Below are 13,834 nucleotides of genomic sequence, written 5' to 3'. Positions count from 1 at the left end.
TTGCAGATATTCTATGATTGTTCTTTTGAACCCGCTGGTTGGGTCTCGTTTCAGGCATTCATATGTGTTACTGTCATTGAGTAGTGAAAGAATCTTGTCTTGGTAATCGTTTGTGTTTAGAATTACCGTGCGTCTCGCTTTGTCTTCTGGCAAGATTGTGATGTTTTCGTCCTTGCTCAGTGATGTCACGGCTTTTCTTTCCTCATAGGTGAGGTTAGAAGGGGGAGGTTTAGCATTGGAGAGAGCTGCCGACACTTTCAACCTGAGCTGTTCACCTTCTGTTTCTGTTAGGTTGTTTTTTTATCCTCAAAAATGTGCATATTCTGGACAGAGAGGACAGATGGTTTGAAAGAGGAGTGAGGGAAGCCATCTATGAAGCCATCTATGAAGCCATATATGTCCCCGTTGACACCCAAGGGTTGCACCCTTGGGTGTCAACGGGGATCGTTTGCCTCACAATAGAGTGATACCATCCTTGGTTTTGGGGGTTGGCCTCACTCAGAGGATAAATACTTGAACCTAACACCATTTCATTAGACTAGAGCTGTCCTATCTAGTCTGGTGCACAGGAACTGATGAAGCCTGTTCGAATGAGAGGCGAAACGTCTTCCAAGACAAACTGACAAAGTCCAGTTGCGAATGATTGAATGCCCTGAACATGAAGCTCAAACTAAGATTTTGAAAATTTAAGGAGACATGCCATCCTATGCCCAACAGAAATTATGCCTGTAGCAATAGTTAGTGAAAAGGTCAGGAAATTCAGAGCAGACTGACACCTAGAAAACCTAAATATACATCTTGGGTTCTTCAACATCTGTTCCTTACTCTCAATATAATGTAGAACTCCCTTTCATTATGTCATATGCTTTTTGTTATTCAACTATGGAATTTTCTTGTAACTTGATATCTGGTAGATATGTTTCCTTTTAAACTTATATCTTGGATGACATAGTCAGCTGGCCCCACATGTGCTAACATCTTGTACTCAGTGTGGCAGTCCAGCATTTTGTCAAGTGTGATGGTCTCAGATGACTTTCTGCTAACAGATGGTTCACGTGCAGACAAGAAGGAGAGTCGGTGTCCAACACCAGGCTGTGATGGTACAGGTCACGTGACGGGCCTGTACCCCCATCATCGGAGCCTGTCTGGCTGTCCACACAAAGACAGGGTGCCACCAGAAAGTAAGCACCTCAGTCAAATACCAGTCAAACACTGGTTTGATTTGCCTAACCCGTTGCCTTCCTTTTTTTGATGTTCAGGCCTCAGCATGTTTCACTGCTTTCTCAGGCTTGTTCTGTGTGCTGGGTACTTGCTGTTGTCATTGCACCGTGTTTGATATTTCAGCTGGGGGTATGGTGAGAGGTCAGATGGGTTGCAGCAGCACTTGTCTTGTGACCTTGTGCATGGGGCCTTGTTTTTGCTTGCTGATTGCCTGTGAGTTTTAGACTAGTTACTTAAATACATTACATTACTTGTTACTTACATTTGAATGTAATGAGTTACTTTACAGTATAAGTGTCTGTGTAATGTGTGACTGATTACACTACTATTGTGTTACTTTCACCAAAATAAACACAAAAGTACAGCTATCATATATTTGTCTATATATTACAGTGATATCCTGGTTTGTGAAAACTATCTACCATAGTCTGGGCATAACCTGGTCTCTATGGCAGCGTTAGTTTAGGCTTACCTTGTGATTAGTGCTGACTTGAATTTTGCTGGAAAGCTATATCAGACATGTTTTTTTTGCTTGCATGGCTCACGCAACAGATATTTCTAATCTATGCAGCTCTTTTTGCATCAATATGCCTCTAAATGCGGAGCTGATGCCCAATAAAAAAGGCTTGGGACAAATATATTTATCTAATTTGCAACCTGGGTGGAATAGATTGTGCTCCTCTCTGAACAAATCCAGCAGCGCACACACACACACACACACAGAAATTGCAGAGAGCTGCTAACCCTGACCCTATTGACACAGCACTTGCGGTACTGGCACTGGAATATCAATAGTGGTGTCTTATATGACTTTGTTATTGTCAAACAACTGTACTTAATTTAATGCGTTACTTTTGAAATGTGGTGTCCCACCTCCCATTCCATCGCACTGTTGTCCCCTGGTGTACTGTGGTGCTAAGGTGAGAAATAAGGCCTATGTCATGTGGAAATAGTGGTCATGCAGAAATTGATGGGTTTTTGAAAAAGTTGTCAATCAATGACTTACCTGACTGCATGATACTTCATCCTCCACTAGACTGACTGACAGTGATTAAGAGCATGTGATAATCCTATTCATTGTTATTCCATCATTGTAGGTGATATATGGATAGCATGCTTCTTCACAGCACGGTTTACTGTAATACTGAGCCTGCTTGAGTCATAAATGCCATAAACCTCATTCATTTATTTGTATTCCGTGCTCAATTAAGTTCTATTGAATAGCCAGGCAGTATCATACCTTTAAGCCACAGATCAAGTGAAGTGGCAATAAACATTAGCCTTGAATGAATAGTGAGTTTTCCATTTAGAGATTTCACCCTGGCCATTTAGTCTCACTCACCTTGTGCAAACTTCTCAATAAAAGCCCCTTTACACGTTTCATTAACTGCAGAGTGAAAATCAAGTTATGATCTGCCATGACCCAGACTGCAATCAAAATAAAGGAGGGTATTAATAATGGCAAAGAAATTAGTTCCCATTAAAGCCAGACTTGTAAAGACCAGCAGTGTCACAGATGATTCGCTGCTCACACAAGGTACTTTACCTGAGATACTTGTGAAATGACTCAGAGCAGTTGACCTTGATTGGGACAAAGAGCCATTGGAGTTTGAAAATTCTGAACGGCTATGTTCCTCTTCCTGTTCCTCACTTGTGGCTGATTTCTGTGATGATACCACTAACACAGTAAAGAATGCTTTGGATCACACACGCACGCACACACACACACACACACACACAAACACACACACACACACACACACACACACACACACACTCACACACACACACACACACACACACACACACACACACACACACACACACACACAGTGCATTATCAGCCATTTAGTGTCCAGTCACCATTTTTCCTGCATGTGGGGAAGATTTAGCTATTGTCATATCTCTCTCCCCTATCACATTTGCAGCCCTGAATGGACAATGTATTATTAATGATGTAGCTTCATTTAATTGGGAAATCATACAGTGCAAGCAGACTGTTCTTTGGGAAATGTGAAAAATGATGATTAAATTATATCTCAAATTCATTAATACTCATTGCTGTTTGCTCATCATAGCTCTTTTCTATAGAATGCTAAAAATGTAATCAGCTCACATGGGAGCCTTTGTCTTTAAAATGAATTATCTTTGTGACATACCAGGCAATTGGAGCCACATTGCTTCCTACTTGCTTCTTTGTATTATTCTTTTCCTCAGCATCCTTATAGGTTTGTACTGATCTGTGTTCACTGAATCGGGCCCAGTACTTCAATTTCTTGCCATTCTATCTGGCATAACTGGGATATGCATAAAGTACTGGCTAGTGGTAGAGCTTTGTCCAATTACCTGCACCAAACACCAATTAGTATGTAATGGAAGGAGGCTGATGAGGGGTTAAAGTTTAAGGGGGTGATAATGATGAAGCTGGTGCCATTAGGGATTGGCCCTGTGTGCTAGACAACCCTTCACCATGCATGCGGTGCCCTGACGGCTCCTTGTGGACATACATAGATCATTAATCTAATTGGCTGGTTGCCAAGGGGATCTGAGACAGTTATCAACTGTTTAAATAGTAAATGGTATTGAAAACTGCACTCTCTCTCTAACAACATGCAGATGATGCAAAGCTCACTCTATCAGTGAGCTGTATTCCAACTGTCTGCTTCGTACATTGATTTCAAGACTTCTGTTTTGCATGATTGCTAGCTGTTGGTTGCTCTGCTCTCTGCATGCCCAAAATTTCCTTCCATTTCTGTCTCTTGCAGGCTTTGTCCTGTTAAACTTAAATGACATCTTTTTATTCATGACTGTCCCTATTCCATGAATACTAATTTGAAAGGGCTGGATAAGTGGAAGCAATATGGTGGGAAACCTTGCCTGACCTCTGAAACTAGTGTTCATTAAAATGAAAAAGAGGTCATTTGGGTTCACATAGACTCATTTTTTAATGATGTTTATAATGCCAAGCTCCTCACTCTCTAACAGAGCTCATGCGTGATTGTAAGGGGCTCCTAACCTTCCCTGTCTTTCATTCCTATTTCCTGTCTGTATGAAGTTGTGGCTATGTATGAGAATGTTCTTAAGTGTCCTACTCCTGGCTGCACGGGACGCGGTCATGTCAATAGCAACAGAAACTCACACAGAAGGTAAGTGACAGCCTGCCCATATGAAATTGGCACTGTCTATGCTGCACCCTGCTTTTTCACCATTATCACGATTTTTTTTTTTTTTTTTTTCATTCTCAAATCATCTTTTTGTTTAGGTTTTGTTAAACCCATTCTTATTTTCCAAAACATTGTTTTTTGTGTGGAGAACAACAGGGTTCCTTGTGATGAAATAATTGGAAGCATTTAGCTGCTTAACAATGCCATAGTTTATCTGAGACTGATTAGAATGCAGGAATTCACACCTTGCACAGCATTAATGATTTATCAGCTTGTGGTGAAAAAGGCATCTATCAGGTGCAAGTTAGGAGGGAGAACCTGAAATAGCAGGGTGCTCTTGCCAGTGCTGTCAGATGGGGTGAGGTGACAGTGAAAGAAGAGTGTCACCCACAGCAGATGCTCAGGGAGTCGTGCATAGCAGCAGCCATTAGCACCTTTCTGCCACTCAGGTAGGGTGACAGGAGAGGTGCAGACCTGGGAGGACCAGAATGCCTCCATGCAAATGGACTTACTCAGTAAACTTTCACTTTTACTGGAAAGACCTGATATAAACCTCCACATACTACCACATATTTCAAACCTGATACACACTCTACCCCAACACACATTCATGCATCTCTGATGACAGGTGCTTATGAACACAACTCTATGCTAGCTTCAGGCCATTGTCAAAAATAATATTTTCACCATGGCCTAGCACACTACAGCTGACAGACTGGATGGAGAATAATAGGGGTTGAACATAACAACATAAACTTTTGGTCACTTACTTGTCAGGAGCAAGTTTTACAGCCATAAATTCTTTTTGACCAGACTATAGGTGTAGTCCTCAAGTGTGTGTCTTAGTCAGCATGTGCTTGAAGGAGACAAGATGCAGAATATACATATACATTTGACCATAAGGGAATATCTTTAAGTCACTCAGCCAGAGACATGCAAGCTGTTACCAGTTTTGTTGTTATTGAAAGTGATGAAAATGAATGCTTTTGCATTGACACTGAGACTGAGACTTTCTGAACTATAGTCAGGTATTTTCAAACTGGCAAAAATTTGGATTGACTGGCTTACAGACAAATGTGTACTAACTGTTTTCAGATTGGCAAACCACCTGACAAGTATTATAATAAGCCAAACATTTTACAACATGAATGTTTAATGCAACTTTTTTTACAGTCACTTTCTCATTTCAGTCTGTCAGGATGTCCTATCGCTGCAGCTGAGAAACTGGCCAAAGCCCAGGAGAAGCACCAGAGCTGTGATGGCTCCAAGTCCAACCAGGCCTCTGACCGAGTCTTAAGGTAGAATTCACTCTACTTTCATCTATATCTTATATGATGACATACTCTGTTGGAGTAAGCCAATATATGGGATGAAAAGAATATGACATAGATACATACACATAAGCTTATAGTGCATAGTCTGTCCATATGCGGTCTTTTACATCCATCACTCCAAAAAAGTTAGGATGCTGTGTAAAACAGAAATAAAACAGAATGGGATCATTTGCTAATCCTTTTTGATGTGTACTCAATTGAAAACAGTACAAAGACAATATATTTCTTGTTTTACCTAATCAACTGCATTGATTTTTGTAAATATATGCTTATTCTGACTTTGATGCCAGCAACACATTTCAAACAAGTTGGGACAGGGGCATCAAAAGACTGGGATTCCACAGGTAAACAGGTTCACTGATCACAGGTGATAGTATCATGATTGAAACATATGATTGTATAAAGGATACCACTACATGTACTTGGGGACACTTTAAAACCATTGTTGGTAAACAGTTCATTTGCAAATGATTGCATTATTATTTGTATTTTACACAGCGCTTGAGGTTTTAGATGTAGAATAGATGGTCATTCACGGAAAAGACATACAAATGTTCATTTCCCCCTGCATTTAGCAAATCTATTGATGTTTATGTTGTTTATGTTCTCCCGTCCCGTGAGAACACTTCCAAGACGCTGCATCTTCATTTTTGAAGGCAAATCACTTTATTAGATTTTAACAAAATTGCCCTCTTTTATCATAGTGAAGGCAGAGCTTTTTGAATGAGAGTTTCTTTGATAGTCATGAAAATGGAATGATGGAAAGTCCATCCATCCATCCATTTTCTATGCCGCTTTTCCCTTTCGGGGTCACGGGGGGGCCGGAGCCTATCTCGGCTATGATGGAAAGTCATGAAATGTAATTGTAAATTTTAGATTTATCTTTTGACAGCATAACATCCTACATTTAATTTTTTTCCTAGTCTAGGATATGAATGCATATCAAATGATAACAGCATCCTGCAAAGGAATGCAGAAATTCAATTTTGATTGTTTTTTATTGACTAGATATGAAAAACACTTGGAGCAGGGTTCTTTTTTGTAAAGCAGACAGAAGTAAACATCCATGCTATTGCGTAAAAAAGGGATGTCCCACACCTAAATCATCCCACCATCTACAAGCATCATCCTCCATATTCTAATCCATAACAGTCTGCACCTCCCCTCGCATCTGCCCATTTTTAACCAAATCCCAAGTTCCCTCTTCTTCCCCTGGGCAATGTTGAAGTGCCTCGGTCCAACTTCCACCCCCTCGTCATTTATTTTCCAGGCCTATGTGCTTTGTCAAACAACTGGACTATCCACAATATGGTTACAAGAACAATATTTCCACCAGCACGCCCCGCTCCAACCTGGCCAAGGAGCTGGAGAAATACTCCAAGACGAGCTTTGACTACAGCGCCTTTGATAGCAGTAACAACCACCAAGTGTATGGGAAACGGGCCATCGCACCCAAAGTTCACGGACAAAGAGACACCTCCCCCAAAGGATATGATGGTACATTTTACAGCAAGATGAAATTTTATTATTTATTATTTAATTTTATTATTTCCACTAGACATTCCCATGGCATGTTTTTCATCTCTCCCATGGCAAACTGTGACTGTTATAATTGTTGCTCAAGATTTTGGAAACTCATAACTGAACACACACAATTATAAAAAGGTTCCTTTGTGCTGTATCAAGCCTAAAAAATTTCTTGGTAACATATTTTGTGGAATCTTCTATGGTATATATTTTTAAATGTGGATGATTGTCAATTAAAATACCAGATCTTATTGACCATTAATGTGTTTTTTCAAGGCTTTTAAAGCTTGTGTATCTATAAAAGTTTGGAGAACACAGTCTTCTTCTTGAATTTCTTTGTCATGTCCCACAGCCAAACGTTACTGCAAGAACTCCAGCTCAGCCAGCAGCACCACCAGCACCTACGCTCCCAGCAGTAGCAGCAGCAGCCTGAGCTGTGGAGGTGGAGGGGGGGGCGCGGGAGGAGGCAGAGGGGGCGGGGGCAGCAGTGCCAGCAGCACCTGTAGCAAGAGCAGCTTTGACTATAGTCATGACATGGAGGCAGCCCACATGGCAGCCACAGCCATCCTCAATCTGTCCACCCGCTGCCGGGAAATGCCCCACGGCATGGGGGGGAAACCCCAGGACCTGTGCTCGCAGGTAGGAGGGATGTGAAAGGTTCATTTCATCTTGTTATTGTAATCTAAATGGCAAAAGAACAAAAATAACATCGACAGGTGTAAACATCATTATACAAATTCTGGTGAGTTCCTGGTTTGGTCGAGCAGGGCAGTCTTATTTTGTTAATGAAAGGAAGTTACAAACATCACCTGAGTTGACACCATTGCCTCCTGTGACTGCATTCACTACATCTTTGTGAGACTTTGACCTCCTGCTGCAGTCACAAACAGTCAACTGACAGATTATCTCTGTGTGTCCTTCATTATACTAATGCTGGTACTGAAAACTGACAAAGACAGCAAGATATCTGCTGAGTACACCAAACACACACACACACACACACACACACACACACACACACACACACACACACTATTAAAGATCCGGGGCAGTGTCTTACACTCAAGGCTCAGCAGGGCAGTTTTTTATTTTCATCTGGAGATCAGATAGGAGCAGGATGAAGCGCCGTTTGACACGGTGTGAGCCCAGTGTGCCATTTCTGAGGAGATAAGGTGACGATGTTCCCATGTTATTATCTGCAACCAGATGCTGAGCTGGAAAATGGGGGCCAGAAAGAGAGCGCACAGCAGAGGGCTAATGCTGGTTTAATGCTAATGTTGACATCAGACACAGCCAGGGAATGAGAATGAGGGTGATAGAATTGAGAATAAAGAAAGAGAGCAAAGAAAGCCTTACTGCTGGGAGGTTTCTAAATACCACAGAGCAGAAGGAAAGGAGAGTAGTAGATGATACAGAAGACGAGAAGAGTTCTGAGGGAAAAAAAGAGGGACGAGCAGAAGAAAGGGGGAGGAAAGGATAAAAGCCAAAAGCAACATGCCTCCAAAAAAAAGTGGGAATGCAGTGAACTTGGCTAGATAAAACGCCTGAAGCAGTAAGGACTTCCTCTGGTCTCACCTCATTTCATTGTCTGTCCTTCTGCTCCGAGGCCAGATGATCAGGATGCTCTCAGGGCAGGATGGGATGGGAGACTTCAGAGGGTTTTTTTCTTCTTCTCTCTCTTTCATCTCATCACCTCAATTTATGGCACACACTGGTCTTTTCTGTGACTGAATGAAAACACACACACACACACACACACACACACACACACACACACACACACACACACACACACACACACACACACACACACACACCTTTTTCAGCCTGTCTATTTGCCTGTTTCTCTTCTTTCTCTCTCATATTCACCACATGTTTTTGGTTAAATTAGTTGTTTTACTAGATTTTTCATGTGCTGTTTCTACCTTCTAGGCATTTACATGTAAGTTCAAGAGACCTAACACTTGTGCACCAGCTCACTTCCATTGTTTGCTTTCTCACTCAGCATCTGACATAAACAGTATATAAAGGCACACAGGCATAATTCACACACAATAGTTTATTTTTAATGATATCATTTCCCATTGTTCCCATTGCATTTCTTGTAAAAGCTTTATAACCTGCTATGTTGTAACAAGAAAATATGGAAGATATAACTTGAAAAGAATCAAAACTTTATTCGATATAACCACAAATTGAGTGGATTTATTTTGTCATGGTGCCAGCAATATGCTGTCATATGTATTTTAAATATGTAATCCAATTCCAGCAGTTATAATGTAATGTAATTTAAAAGATAATATTAAAGCTATGACTTTATATATAGACTTGAGTATAAAGTTTTGAATCCACAGCTTTAGTGAGGCTGTCTTTCCCTTAGCAAAGCTGGTTCCATGGATTTTCTAACATTTTGCCAAAATAAGATCTTGGTGTCATCATTCTATCAGTGCACTCTAATACATAAAGGCACCCACAAATGTTTGTTAAGTTGGAAAAACAGCAACATTTTTGAAAAATTGAGGAGCAATGAAATGCTGAGCATAGAGAGAGAAAGAAACAGCACAGTGAGGAGTAAGGATAAGGCCAGAGAGGAGGACAGGACATGAAAAAACAACCCAAAACCCAAAAATAATGTGGCAAGATTTAGCAAATGACCTCATGCTCTGGCAGCCTTCCTCCCAGTATCTCCAAAGCATCAGAGGTCAGGGTTTGCCAAGGGGGCCAAAGCGAGAAGGGGTGGTCATTAATGAAGGGATCGTCTCTAGTGACAGAGAAGGGGTGACCCTCACATATCATTCTCATTAATTCGATATGAAGGAGTGGGTCACATCAATTGGACAGTGACATGCAATACAGGACTTTTATATTTGTAGAGGACTACAGATACCTGAGTGTCAACCTGGACAACAAACTGGACTAGGCCAGGAGCTCTGTGGCTCTCTTCAAAAAGGGCCAGAGTAGGCTCTTTTTCCTGAGGAGGCTCTGGTTCTTCAATGTCTGCGGCACCATACTACAGATGTTTTATGAGTCTGTGGTGGCTAGTGTCACTTTCTATGATGTGGTCTGATGGGGCAGGGGCCTGAAGGTGGTTGACACTAACAGACTCAACAAACTGATTCAGAAGGTTGGCTCAGTCCTGGGAGGAGGATGTTGTCAAAACTCCTCTCCATCATGGACAACGTCTCCCATCCTACTGTACATATTGTTCTGATCAGCCTGAGAAGCGCATTCAGCCAGGGACTCAAAGTGACCGAGTGCTCCAGGGAACACCACAGGACATACTTCCTTCTGGTGGTCATTCAGCTATATAACTCCTGCCTTTCAGCCAGTGGCTTTGCTAGGGTCTCTTGGGGCTCCAAGCAAGAAATCCCTGGAGCCCCCACCCCACCCGTGCATGCCGCAATAATTAGATTTTTGCACACATAAATACACAATTTCCGAGACATTTGAGATTTTTTTCCCCATTTTTCATGGTCATATTGTAATATTCCTTTCTGAATCTACATGGATTTTTGTCTGTATTCTGGGGGAAAATTATATTTTTCACCTGTATAGGCCCCCTTATTACCATTTGGCACAGTTCAGTATGGCTTAGGACACATGGCCATTGTGCAGGGTCCTCTGAGATCAAATCTTTTGAGGCGTGACGTGTCATCTTCTTCACCTTTGGGTTTTGATGGAACTGATGACAAATATTCAATATAAAGAATATTTAGAGGGCATAGCATATATTATCAATTAAAGGGGAATACTGAACTTACAGTTTTCATTATCAGTGTTGTAACTTGTATTAGTACAACCCCATTTCCAAAAAAGTTGGGATACTGTAAAATAATTATATCCTCATTTAGAATTTGATGCCAGGAACATGTTTCAAAAAAGTTGGGACAGTGGCAACAAAAGACTGATGAAGAAAACATCTGGTTGAATGTCTCACAATTAATTATTAATTAATCATCATCAATTGATTAACTAGCAACAGGTCAGGAATGTGATTGGGAATAAAAAGAGCATCCCAGAGAGGCTGAGTCTTTCTAAAGTAAAAATGGGGAGGAGTTCACCACTCTATGACAGCCTGCATTGGCAAGTAGTGCAACAATTTAAGAACAATGTTTCTCACTGTAAAATTGCAAGGTCTTTGGGGATTTCATTGTCTGCAGTGCATAATGTCATCAAGAGAGTCAGAGAATCTGAAAAAAACTCTGTACGCAAAGGACAAGGCCAAAAACTAACATTTGATGGCTGTGATCTTCAGGCCCTCATGCAGACAGCTCTCCATTGAAAACATATACGATTCTGTGGTGGATATCACTGCATGGGCTAAGGAACAGTTGTCTGTGAACACAGTGTATTGCTGCATCCACAAATGCAAGTTGAAACTCTACCATGCAAAGAGGGAACCATATATGAACCAGAACCAGAAACGCTGCTGTCCTCTCTGGTCCCAAACTCATTTAAGATGGACTGAGGTGAAATGGAAAACTGTCTGAGTCAGAATTTGACCTTTTAAGGAACTTTTTGGAAATCATGGAAGCTGCTTCCTCCACATTAAACATGAGGGGAACCATCAGTGTAATCAGTGCACACTTCAGAAACCAGTATCTGTGATGGTATTGGTGTACATGCCATGGGTAGTCTGCACATTTGTGAAAGCCCCATTATTGCTAAATGATACATACAGTTTTTGAAGCAACATCATGCTGGCAAGTAGACAACAAGACAATGCCAAACCACAATCTGCATGTATTACAACAGCATGGCTCCATACTAAAATAGTGTGTGTGCACTTGTCACCTTGCACTTGAGAACTTGTCACCCATTGAAAATGTTTGGTGAAATTGTACATCAAGCAAAAAATGAGAACGTTAAAAGAAGAGGCGATGCAACTGAGTGGTAAACATGACCAACATTTTTGAAACGTGTTGCGACCATCAAATTCTAAATGAGGATATAATTTTCAAAAAACAATGAAATGTCAGCTTTTGATATGTTGTCTTTGGGCTATTTTCAGTTGTGTATGGGGATTCAGTTTTTGCAAGTCATCACAGTCTGTTTCTACTTAAATTTTACACAGTGCCTCACCTTTTTTGGAAGCAGGGTTGTATTATCAGCATTATCTTCATTATACTGTGCATTATTTATTTATTTATTCAAGGTTTTCTGATTCTGAATACAATGGTTGACAAGCAGAGAGTGGTCCACTGACTATATTCAGAAAGAACTTGGCAGCACACTATGAGGCATTTGCCTTGGATCTATTCTTCAGTAATGTGACCTTTATTTTACAGTGACTGTTTTTGTTGCTCCTACAGCCCTCTCTCATTTTGTACTCATCCTTTACCTCCTTCTCTCCCTTCTCACACTGCTACCAAAACCTACAAGTTAACCTTTGGTGGAGTTTTAATACTGACTGTGTGTTTGATAGAAGCAGACACCTACCACCTAAAGCTTAGTTTGTGTTAAGCATGCTATAATGAACAGTCCTTATGTTGGCACACCAACATCTCTGTGTTTGTTCAGTATGATTCCCAAATTTTTCATACCTTTTATTAATCATCATGAGATATTTTTCTCCAGAGACTAAGGATCCAGCAGTAATAGTGTTTTTCAACCCTTATTTCTACTATTAATTCCTTGGTTCAGCCACAGTTCTTGCAGTATCCATGCCCAGTCCCAAATCTATCACCTTGTGTGTTTAAGTCAGTGTGCGTCACAGAGGTTTTGGATTCAGACACCAGGAGAATCCACCTCTGGGGACACTGTCAGCTGGAATTAGCATTAAAGCAGACTTTACTACTTATGAAAGGGAGTGAGGAAGAGAGGGGAGATGAGAAGAGGGAGTCAGAGAGAGGGATATTAATGACAGCAAGGACACAAACACTTGCACATTCCTACCAAAACATGATTACAGGAGTGGGACTCCTTTTTGTATATACAGTCCATGCCAGATTTAGATTAAATAATAGACATGTGTCTATAGATATGGTGATACAAACCCACACTCAGTGAAAGCTTTAGTGAGCAGTCAGTCTTGTTGGATGTCATCCACACTGTTCCAGAGCACAGTCTTGTCTTCTTTTGCCTCTATTTTGGGGTTTGTAGTTCCACTCACTGCTGCTCATCACTGCTCACAACCATACCCCTAACCCTCTGCCCCTGCCCTCCTGTGATGTCCATTCATATTAGCCTCTCTCTCTCTCTCTCTCTCTCTCTCTGTCTCTGTCACACACATACACACACACACACACACACACACACACACACACACACACACACACACACACACACACACACACAGATGACCTCTTCTTTTGATCCTTTTATGGCTGTAATAAGACTTTGTTACTGTACACTGCAAGTGTCTAATGTTTCATCCTAGACAGTGTTGGGCAAAAAATAAATTGGAATATTGTTTAAGGTATTTAGACTGTAGGTCTTCTTCATTCATCTTAAAAAATTCACAAGTGAAACACATCACTGCAGGAAGAGATAATTAAAACAGTTTTCATGCACTTCTTTAGTATTCACCATGTATTCAGCTACTGTTTTTGCCCAGCTCTGATCCTAGAATATGAATATGTTTGGCTG

The 13,834-nt window shown here is 41.0% G+C and overlaps 1 protein-coding gene across 10 annotated transcripts in view; it reads left to right on the top strand.

Moving 5' to 3' along the window:
* myt1lb (myelin transcription factor 1-like, b) overlaps positions 1–13,834 on the top strand; it is a 180,203-nt gene that overhangs the window by 149,155 nt on the left and 17,214 nt on the right. For 8 of the 10 annotated variants that reach the window (XM_070979299.1, XM_070979296.1, XM_070979293.1 and 5 more), the window contains 5 exons: positions 1,047–1,181; positions 4,277–4,367; positions 5,576–5,683; positions 6,990–7,216; positions 7,599–7,885. In XM_070979299.1, coding sequence (XP_070835400.1) covers positions 1,047–1,181; positions 4,277–4,367; positions 5,576–5,683; positions 6,990–7,216; positions 7,599–7,885 — 848 coding nt within the window. The remainder of the gene's footprint in view (positions 1–1,046; positions 1,182–4,276; positions 4,368–5,575; positions 5,684–6,989; positions 7,217–7,598; positions 7,886–13,834) is intronic. The other 2 variants (XM_070979298.1, XM_070979294.1) reach the window with 1 other exon arrangement.

Source organism: Chaetodon trifascialis, chromosome 14, assembly GCF_039877785.1.
Source record: "Chaetodon trifascialis isolate fChaTrf1 chromosome 14, fChaTrf1.hap1, whole genome shotgun sequence".
Taxonomy (NCBI): Eukaryota; Metazoa; Chordata; class Actinopteri; order Chaetodontiformes; family Chaetodontidae; genus Chaetodon; species Chaetodon trifascialis.
Note: the sequence above shows the minus strand (reverse complement) of the source record. Positions and strands in the feature narration are given on the sequence as shown.